Source organism: Oncorhynchus mykiss, chromosome 3, assembly GCF_057628025.1.
Source record: "Oncorhynchus mykiss isolate SJ-2025 chromosome 3, ASM5762802v1, whole genome shotgun sequence".
NCBI classification, from domain to species: Eukaryota; Metazoa; Chordata; class Actinopteri; order Salmoniformes; family Salmonidae; genus Oncorhynchus; species Oncorhynchus mykiss.
Genome location: NC_143024.1, coordinates 20855037 through 20866209, shown reverse-complemented (window position 1 = coordinate 20866209; position 11173 = coordinate 20855037). Strand labels below are relative to the sequence as shown.

General features: G+C 47.2%; 1 protein-coding gene across 1 annotated transcript; it reads left to right on the top strand.

Moving 5' to 3' along the window:
• The first annotated feature begins 189 nt into the window (after positions 1-189).
• Positions 190-9528, top strand: LOC110508594 (NADH dehydrogenase [ubiquinone] flavoprotein 1, mitochondrial-like). Its single transcript, XM_021589228.3, has 11 exons — positions 190-414; positions 662-773; positions 908-990; positions 1234-1404; positions 3862-4045; positions 5001-5190; positions 5515-5727; positions 5805-5971; positions 6068-6149; positions 6346-6491; positions 9171-9528. Exons 1-11 carry the CDS (start codon positions 404-406, stop codon positions 9264-9266), a joined length of 1455 nt encoding a protein of 484 aa, XP_021444903.2. The 5' UTR covers positions 190-403; the 3' UTR covers positions 9267-9528.
• The last annotated feature ends 1645 nt before the right edge of the window (positions 9529-11173 follow it).

Genomic DNA, 11173 nt, shown 5'->3' with positions numbered 1-11173 from the left:
TAATTCCCAATGCAATAGATTTCCCACAGCAAAAAGTACTAAATTATAGTAGATTATTATTCACGACAAAAGTTCATGCACTGAGTAGGCCTAACTTCTTCAGCTGCAGTCTTTCACACACTGTACCCAGATTCACTTCTGCGGATGATGCAGGGAGGAATGTCAACCAGCCTCGACACGGGTGGCTTTGGGTTGACGCAGGCAGACGGAACGTCATAATCCAATTAGCAGCACTAGTTGAGTTCGCTAACCCAACTAGCTAGCCTGGACAACAACCGACTGAACTGCTAACGAAACTGAACGTTTTGTCATTTTTGAGACAGCAGTGACCAAGTCTGGGAGAGAAGCAACAACCCAAAGAGGGAAACCTTTCAGGTTAATCAACAACATCATTGGTCATCTAATGGCAGGAAGGTGAATGGAGATTAGTTAGCGAGAACATTTTTAGCAGTTAAATTAGCTCAACTAGGCTAATTTATCTGGACCAGCAAGTGCGCTTTTAAAAATTTGTTTGGCCAAATTTACATATAATAAGATGCCATATGCTGATATCTTACATACAACTTTATTCAAGTATAGATTGTTAAATGAGCACTAGGGCAATAACTCTGTAGCTGGCTAACTGGACTAGCTTTGCTCCAAACAAAGTTCTCTGTTCCAGGATGCTGACGCTACGTCGGATGCTAGCGAGCACAGGTGCGCACTCGGCCGCGGCGCAGCAGTGCGTCTCGCCTCATCTGGCCCAGCGCTACAGCACCGCAGCAAAGCAACAGGTAGCCTTCTATCACCTAGTGTAGTTTAAAACTATTTCTGTTTTCGAGACTAGGCTACAGCTGCCTAGGTCTCCATCTAGCCTATTATCGTTACATAAATTATTATATGTCTGTGTGTTTATCTGGGTTGCTAGGAGAATCCAAAGAAGACTAAATTTGGGCCCTTGAGTGATCAAGACCGAATTTTCACAAACTTGTATGGCCGTCATGACTGGAGGTAGTAACATCCCAAACGTAACATCACTCTGCGCATACACACACTGGATACCATCAATTCTATGCACATATAGTAGTACCCTTGCCCTCTTCTCCACCATCCATAAAGTCTCCTTGTCCCCTTCCCTCAACCTACCCGAGAATACATGATATGTGAAAACGATACATACATCAGGTACATAGGAATTATTAGGTGAATGTGGTCTATTTAAAACGGGATCTATATTTCCCATTGTGTCCCCAGTCTGAAGGGTGCTCTGCGTCGGGGTGACTGGTATAAGACTAAAGAGATCCTCCTGAAGGGGACAGACTGGATCCTGAATGAGGTCAAGGTGTCTGGTCTGAGAGGGAGAGGAGGAGCTGGCTTCCCCACCGGCATGAAGTGGGGCTTCATGAACAAACCCAGCGACGGCAGGTAAGAAAGAGAGAGATTGAGAGAGAGAGTGTGTGTGCATGTGCACGTAACAGTGGCGGTTGGTACCATTTTTGTATGAGCATGGCCTTATTTCTATTACAGCATATTGGATGACTGTCATTCATATTCCATTCACCCAGCTCAATGTAACATCGATAGGTTTAGGCTACTACTTTTTTTATTTTTATAATATGTTTATTATTTTCCAATAAAAAATCAAATAAAAAAGTCAGCAATACTAACAATGACATTGATTGTACTGTTGAATGGGATGGCCAATGTAGAGGACAAAACAAAACTTAACTCACACATACACAAAATAAAACTAAATCCTATTAGGTGGTACATGTATAAGAAGACAGCATATAGTCATTACAAGCAGTGTAGTTAAGCCAAAAATAAATATTGAGTGGAGTACAGCACAGAGTAGCAGCAGATCGTCAACCCAGTTATGAAGCGGGACTAGACCATTTATCCAGTATCGGCTGCCATATTTTGGAAAACAATGGACTTCTATTGGAGGTATTGTATCGAATCTTTTCCATATGTATTACATTCCCTAAATCCCGTAACCACATTTCAAAGGTAGGTACAGTCTCCAGTTTCCAAAATTGCAATATGAGCCTTTTGGCTAATAGAGTACAAAGAGAGACAGCTTTCCCTTCGTGGTTATTCCCATCAACTGTACCAAACAGAGCGGTCAATGAGTCTGGGGCTAGAACTCTATCAAAGGCTCTAGATAAGTAACCAAAAATGAGAGCCCTGTAAACATGTAACTTAGGACATGCCCAGAATAAGTGGGTCAACTTCCCCTCATCCTGCTTGCACCTCTCACACAGTGGTGAGGTGTCCAGGAATATTTTATGCAGTTTCACTTTTGAGTAATGTAACCTGTGTATCACCTTACACTGTACAAGGTTGTGTCTGGCATTCACTGAACTGTGGTTTATATTCCTGAGAGCTTCTACCCAGTCCTCATCTGAGATTTCTGACCCAAGTTCTTGTTCCCAAGCCCTTTTAATGGATACCTCTATGTGTGCCTGTAGCACATCATACAGTCTAGAGACTGACCCTTTTGAATGGGGTTTTTAGGCTACTACTTGATACTCAAATTTTCTCTGTACCCATTATGAGATTGCTACAACCTAGTCTATGAATAAAAAAGTTTACAAGGTACGCTAGGTGAACAGGTCGAGAGAAATTTGAGTAATCAAGGTGACAGACATTGATACATTCAATACCGCCTTGTACACTCTTGTCTGCATCTAGCTGATCTAGGGTGTAATAATTAGTCCAACAGTTCACACACAAACACAGTTCACTTTCATAGCAGCCACATACAGTACCAGTCAAAAGTTTGGACACACCTACTCATTCAAGGGTTTTTCTGTATTTGTACTACTTTCTACATTGTAGAATAATAGTGAAGACGTCACAACTATGAAATAACACATATGGAATAATATAGTTACCAAAACAGGGCTAAACAAATCAAAATATATTTTATATTTGAGATTCTTCAAAGTAGCCACCCTTGATGACAGCTTTGCACACCTTCATATCCTAACCGCTAACCACCTACATCGTTTGGCACCATATTATAACGAAATAGTCAATATAGCCACTAGAACTAATGTGTTAGTAAACCCGCTACAATCATGCAATACAGTGTACAGTCAGCAAGGAGTTTAGTAGTTACACCTGCGGGCCCCAGTGGCAGTAAATTAATAAAACCAAAAGCTTACCTTGACTTGGAAGAGTTCCAGTGTTGGATAGCCAGCTAGCTAACGTAGCATCCCTCTCTGTTTGAGCCAGGTGTTTGAGTAGGTAGCTCAAAAGTGAGAAAAAACTATATATATCTATCTCTCTCTCTTGCCTCTCATTCACTTTTGAATAAATGAATTTGTTCAAAACTGTTCAACTATTGTCTTTCTCTTTGAGTCAACTACTCACCACATATTATGCACTGCCGTGCTAGCTAGCTGTAGTTTATGCTTTCAGTACTGGATTAATTATCTGATCCTTTGATTGGGTGGACAACATGTCAGTTCATGCTGCAAGAGCTCTTATAGGTTGGAGGATATCCTCCGGAAGTTGACATAATTACTGTGTAAGTCTATGGAAGGGGGTGAGAACGACGAGCCTCCTAGGTTTTGTATTGAAGTCAATGTGCCCAGAGGATGACGGAAACTAGCTGTCCTCCAGGTATGCCTTTGGCTCTACTCTACAGAGTGCTGTTGAGGCTACAGTAGACCTTCATTGCAAAACATTGTGTTTTAATAAATTCTTTGGTGAGGTGAATATATTTAGTATAGTTGTATCTAAAAAGGACAACTTTTTAAATGTTTAACTATTTACATTTTTCTGAAATTCACTGAGGACGATGGTCCTCTCCTTCCTCCCCTGAGGAGCCTCCACTGGTGTGTAACATACAGTATATGTGTCTGTGTATCTCAGACCTAAGTACCTGGTAGTGAATGCAGATGAAGGAGAGCCAGGGACGTGTAAGGACAGAGAGATCATGCGTCACGACCCTCACAAGCTGGTGGAGGGCTGCCTGGTGGCTGGGAGGGCCATGGGAGCCCACGCCGCTTACATCTACATCAGAGGAGAGTTCTACAACGAGTCCTCCAATACACAGGTCAGTTCTACAACGAGTTCTCCAATACACAGGTCAGAGTTCTACAACGAGTCCTCCAATACACAGGTCAGTTCTACAACGAGTTCTCCAATACACAGGTCAGAGTTCTACAACGAGTCCTCCAATACACAGGTCAGTTCTACAACGAGTTCTCCAATACACAGGTCAGAGTTCTACAACGAGTCCTCCAATACACAGGTCAGTTCTACAACGAGTCCTCCAATACACAGGTCAGAGTTCTACAACGAGTCCTCCAATACACAGGTCAGTTCTACAACGAGTTCTCCAATACACAGGTCAGAGTTCTACAACGAGTCCTCCAATACACAGGTCAGTTCTACAACGAGTCCTCCAATACACAGGTCAGAGTTCTACAACGAGTCCTCCAATACACAGGTCAGTTCTACAACGAGTTCTCCAATACACAGGTCAGAGTTCTACAACGAGTCCTCCAATACACAGGTCAGTTCTACAACGAGTCCTCCAATACACAGGTCAGAGTTCTACAACGAGTCCTCCAATACACAGGTCAGTTCTACAACGAGTTCTCCAATACACAGGTCAGAGTTCTACAACGAGTCCTCCAATACACAGGTCAGTTCTACAACGAGTCCTCCAATACACAGGTCAGAGTTCTACAACGAGTCCTCCAGTACACAGGTCAGAGTTCTACAACGAGTCCTCCAATACACAGGTCAGTTCTACAACGAGTCCTCCAATACACAGGTCAGAGTTCTACAATGAGTCCTCCAATACACAGGTCAGTTCTACAACGAGTCCTCCAATACACAGGTCAGAGTTCTACAACGAGTCCTCCAATACACAGGTCAGAGTTCTACAACGAGTCCTCCAATACACAGGTCAGACTACCTGCTTAGACTGGTTGGAGTCCTGTCCTCTCCTGTCTCCTCCACAAACGAGCACACACACACTTACAGTATGTCCTGTCCACCAGGTGGCGATAAACGAGGCGTATGCAGCAGGGTTGATAGGCAAGAACGCGTGTGGCTCTGGGTACGACTTTGATGTGTTTGTGATGCGGGGGGCAGGAGCCTACATCTGTGGGGAGGAGACGGCCCTCATCGAGTCCCTGGAGGGCAAGCAGGGGAAACCCAGACTCAAACCACCCTTCCCCGCTGACATAGGTGAGGAAATTACCTACCACCTTTGGATTTACCTAAATCTCACCAAAAAATAAACTATCAAAATAATGATAATATGGTCTACCAAAACCCTAACAGAAAAACCACATGATTTCACATGTGGAAAATGTGTAGTTTCATGTTATCACATGTTGCTTTACATGTTTTCACGTTATCACATTAACTTGGTTCATGTGATTTTTTCCGAAAGGGAAGTATACATTACATTTCTGACAGTTCAATTGTTTTCTGTAGACTATACTGTGAAAATAAATGCTCTTCTTAATGACTTTCCCTCAATGTACCACCTTGTCTTTGGGTCTCCAGGGGTGTTCGGATGCCCAACAACGGTTGCTAATGTGGAGACGGTTGCTGTGGCACCTGCTATCTGTCGTCGAGGTGGAGCGTGGTTTGCGAGCTTCGGGAGAGAGAGGAATGCTGGGACAAAGCTGTTCAACATCTCTGGTCACGTAAACACTCCGTGCACAGTAGAGGAAGAGATGTCCATTCCTCTCAGAGAACTCATAGACAGACACGCAGGTGTGTATTAGTGTGTATATTATTGGTGCTGCTGATATTTGTGCGCCTGACCCTCCCCTCGTCTCTGATTGGTGCAGGAGGTGTGAGGGGCGGCTGGGACAACCTACTGGGAGTGATCCCTGGAGGCTCCTCCACACCCATTATCCCTCGCTCTGTGTGTGATGATGTCATGATGGATTTTGATGACCTCGTCCGCGCAGAGTCCGCTCTGGGCACCGCCGCCGTCATCGTCATGGACAAATCTGTAAGAACGCACTCACACACTCTATTTACTTTATATTGATGAACATTATATTTCAGACAAATCAAACTAAACAAATAGTTGCATCTATTCCTCCAGACTGATGTAATCAGAGCCATCGCCCGTCTGGTTGAGTTCTATAAACATGAGAGCTGTGGGCAGTGCACCCCCTGCAGGGAAGGTAAGGAACTACACACAGTCTTGATAATTGAATGTCCACGGGTTTTGCTCCTACATAGCTTATTGCTCAAACATAAAACCCCATCCCACTTCTGATAATCTGATATCTGAGTGCCACAAAAATGACTGGGTGGATAAGTTGATCTCATCTCTCTCTCTCTCTCCCTATTTCGTTCTAATCCCCCGCCCCCCACCAGGAGTGGACTGGATGGATAAGATGATGTGGCGGTTTGTGCGTGGCGACGCGGCCAACTCTGAGATTGATATGATCTGGGAGCTGAGTAAACAGATCGAGGGCCATACCATCTGTGCCCTGGGGGACGGGGCTGCATGGCCTGTACAGGTGAGACTACTGGGGGACGGGGCTGCATGGCCTGTACAGGTGAGACTACTGGGGGACAGGGCTGCATGGCCTGTACAGGTGAGACTACTGGGGGACGGGGTTGTATGGCCTGTACAGGTGAGACTACTGGGGGACGGAGCTGCATGACCTGTACAGGTGAGACTACTGGGGGATGGGGCTGCATGGCCTGTACAGATGAGACTACTGGGGGACGGAGCTGCATGGCCTGAACAGGTGAGACTACTGGGGGACGGGGCTGTATGGCCTGTACAGGTGAGACTACTGGGGGACGGGGCTGTATGGCCTGTACAGGTGAGACTACTGGGGGACGGAGCTGCATGGCCTGTACAGGTGAGACTACTGGGGGACGGGGCTGCATGGCCTGTACAGGTGAGACTACTGGGGGATGGGGCTGTATGGTCTGTACAGGTGAGACTACTGGGGGACGGGGCTGTATGGCCTGTACAGGTGAGACTACTGGGGGACGGGGCTGCATGGCCTGTACAGGTGAGACTACTGGGGGACGGGGCTGTATGGCCTGTACAGGTGAGACTACTGGGGGACGGGGCTGCATGGCCTGTACAGGTGAGACCTCTGGGGGACGGGGCTGCATGGCCTGTACAGGTGAGACTACTGGGGGACGGGGCTGCATGGCCTGTACAGGTGAGACTACTGGGGGACGGGGCTGCATGGCCTGTACAGGTGAGACTACTGGGGGACGGAGCTGCATGGCCTGTACAGGTGAGACTACTGGGGGATGGGGCTGCATGGTCTGTACAGGTGAGACTACTGGGGGACAGGGCTGCATGGTCTGTACAGGTGAGACTACTGGGGGACAGGGCTGTATGGCCTGTACAGGTGAGACTACTGGGGGACGGGGCTGCATGGCCTGTACAGGTGAGACCTCTGGGGGACGGGGCTGCATGGCCTGTACAGGTGAGACTACTGGGGGACGGGGCTGCATGGCCTGTACAGGTGAGACCTCTGGGGGATGGAGCTGCATGGCCTGTACAGGTGAGACTACTGGGGGACGGGGGTGTATGGCCTGTACAGGTGAGACTACTGGGGGACGGGGCTGCATGGCCTGTACAGGTGAGACTACTGGGGGACGGAGCTACCTGGCCTGTACAGGTGAGACTACTGGGGGACAGGGCTGCATGGCCTGTACAGGTGAGACTACTGGGGGACGGGGCTGTATGGCCTGTACAGGTGAGACTACTGGGGGACGGGGCTGTATGGCCTGTACAGGTGAGACTACTGGGGGACGGGGCTGCATGGCCTGTACAGGTGAGACCTCTGGGGGACGGGGCTGCATGGCCTGTACAGGTGAGACTACTGGGGGACGGGGCTGCATGGCCTGTACAGGTGAGACTACTGGGTCAGGTTAGTTAGGAACAGGTGAGACTACTGGGGTCAGAGGTTAGATAGGTGAGACTACTGGGGGACGGGGCTGCATGGCCTGTACAGGTGAGACCTCTGGGGGATGGAGCTGCATGGCCTGTACAGGTGAGACTACTGGGGGACGGGGCTGTATGGCCTGTACAGGTGAGACTACTGGGGGACGGGGCTGCATGGCCTGTACAGGTGAGACTACTGGGGGACGGAGCTGCATGGCCTGTACAGGTGAGACTACTGGGGGACAGGGCTGCATGGCCTGTACAGGTGAGACTACTGGGGGACGGGGCTGTATGGCCTGTACAGGTGAGACTACTGGGGGACGGGGCTGCATGGCCTGTACAGGTGAGACTACTGGGGGACGGGGCTGTATGGCCTGTACAGGTGAGACTACTGGGGGACGGAGCTGCATGGCCTGTACAGGTGAGACTACTGGGGGACGGGGCTGCATGGTCTGTGACTACTTGGGTCAGAGGTTAGTTAGGAACAGGTGAGACTACTGGGGTCAGAGGTTAGTTAGGAACAGGTGAGACTACTAGGGTCAGGTTAGTTAGAAACAGGTGAGACTACTGGAGTCAGGTTAGTTAGGAACAGGTGAGACTACTTGGGTCAGAGGTTAGACAGGTACAGGTGAGACTACTGGGATCAGAGGTTAGACAGGTACAGGTGAGACTACTGGGATCAGAGGTTAGACAGGTACAGGTGAGACTACTGGGGTCAGAGGTTAGACAGGTACAGGTGAGACTACTGGGATCAAAGGTTAGTTAGGAACAGGTGAGACTACTAGGGTCAGGTTAGTTAGAAACAGGTGAGACTACTGGAGTCAGGTTAGTTAGGAACAGGTGAGACTACTTGGGTCAGAGGTTAGATAGAAACAAGTGAGACTACTGGGATCAGGCTAGTTAGGAACAGGTGAGACTACTGGTGTCAGAGGTTAGACAGGTACAGGTGAGACTACTGGGATCAGAGGTTAGACAGGTACAGGTGAGACTACTGGGATCAGAGGTTAGACAGGTACAGGTGAGACTACTGGGGTCAGAGGTTAGACAGGTACAGGTGAGACTACTGGGGTCAGAGGTTAGACAGGTACAGGTGAGACTACTGGGGTCAGAGGTTAGACAGGTACAGGTGAGACTACTGGGGTCAGAGGTTAGACAGGTACAGGTGAGACTACTGGGATCAAAGGTTAGCTAGGTGAGACTATTGGAGTTGGAGAAACTGTTGAAGTAACACCCTGACCTCCTCTCCCTTCTCTGTCACTCCACCCTTCTCTTCCTTGTTTAGGGTCTGGTTCGCCACTTCCGTCCGGTCATGGAGAGCCGCATCTCGGAGTACCACAAGAAGAACCCTGCCAGGGAGGCTGACATTGAGATGATCTGAGACTAAACTCCCTGCTCCTAACATGCTGATCTTATCACTCCTCACTTCAAATCATTTCCATTGCTCAATGACTGCTTCCGTTTTATTGGGTATTTACTGTATGTTAATGAACCTAGCACCTATTCAATACCAACCCACTTTGTTTGTTTTCATGTTGTTATTGTGTTCATGTATTTATTCATTTCATGTATGTACTTCAGATGACCTCTGAATATACAAGGAAAGTGCACACACTAATAAAGTTCAATCAATCTGGTCTTGATTTTGTTGTTTTCTGTAGCCTACTCTATACTTTTATCAGCTACAAACATCAAGAGAAGACGAGAGGTGAGTCATTTTACATCATGTTTAATGACAGGTTGTGAGAGGAACATTTGGGTGGATGCCTGTAGCTACCCAATGTGGACATGTGAGTTAATGCATGTACAGGTGTGTAAACAGTGCCTGTAACTACCCAATGTGGACATGTGAGTTAATGCATGTACAGGTGTGTAAACAGTACCTGTAACTACCCAATGTGGACATGTGAGTTAATGCATGTACAGGTGTGTAAACAGTACCTGTAACTACCCAATGTGGACATGTGAGTTAATGCATGTACAGGTGTGTAAACAGTACCTGTAACTACCCAATGTGGACATGTGAGTTAATGCATGTACAGGTGTGTAAACAGTACCTGTAGCTACCCAATGTGGACATGTGAGTTAATGCATGTACAGGTGTGTAAACAGTACCTGTAACTACCCAATGTGGACATGTGAGTTAATGCATGTACAGGTGTGTAAACAGTACCTGTAACTACCCAATGTGGACATGTGAGTTAATGCATGTACAGGTGTGTAAACAGTACCTGTAACTACCCAATGTGGACATGTGAGTTAATGCATGTACAGGTGTGTAAACAGTACCTGTAACTACCCAATGTGGACATGTGAGTTAATGCATGTACAGGTGTGTAAACAGTACCTGTAGCTACCCAATGTGGACATGTGAGTTAATGCATGTACAGGTGTGTAAACAGTACCTGTAACTACCCAATGTGGACATGTGAGTTAATGCATGTACAGGTGTGTAAACAGTACCTGTAACTGGGCTGTATTTGTGGTGACATTAGTGCAGAGTTATTTCACTATCAGAAAAAGATCCCATCCTTCTTTCTAAACCAGCATGGAATGCCACTTTTGGTCTGTCTGAACACAGGAGTGCTGTAATAATGTAATATGCTATATATTATACACTGCTTAAAAAAATAAAGGGAACACTAAAATAACACATCCTAGATCTGAATGAATGAAATATTCTTATTAAATACTTTCTTTACATAGTTGAATGTGCTGACAACAAAATCACACAAATTATCAATGGAAATCAAATGTATCAACCCATGGAGGTCTGGATTTGGAGTCACACTCAAAATTAAAGTGGAAAACCACACTACAGGCTGATCCAACTTTGATGTAATGTCCTGAGGCTCAGTAGTGTGTGTGGCTTCCATGTGCCTGTATGACCTCCCTACAACGCCTGGGCATGCTCCTAATGATGTGACGGATGGTCTCCTGAGGGATCTCCTCCCAGACCTGAACTAAAGCATCCACCAACTCCTAGACAGTCTGTGGTGCAACGTGGCGTTGGTGGATGGAGCGAGACATGATGTCCCAGATGTGCTCAATTGGATTCAGGTCTGGGGAACGAGCGGGCCAGTCCATAGCATCAATGCCTTCCTCTTGCAGGAACTGCTGACACACTCCAGCCACATGAGCCACATTGTCTTGCATTAGGAGGAACCCAGGGCCAACCGCACCAGCATATGGTCTCACAAGGGGTCTGAGGATCTCATCTCGGTAGCTAATGGCAGTCAGGCTACCTCTGGCGAGCACATGGAGGGCTGTGCGGCCCCCCAAAGAAAT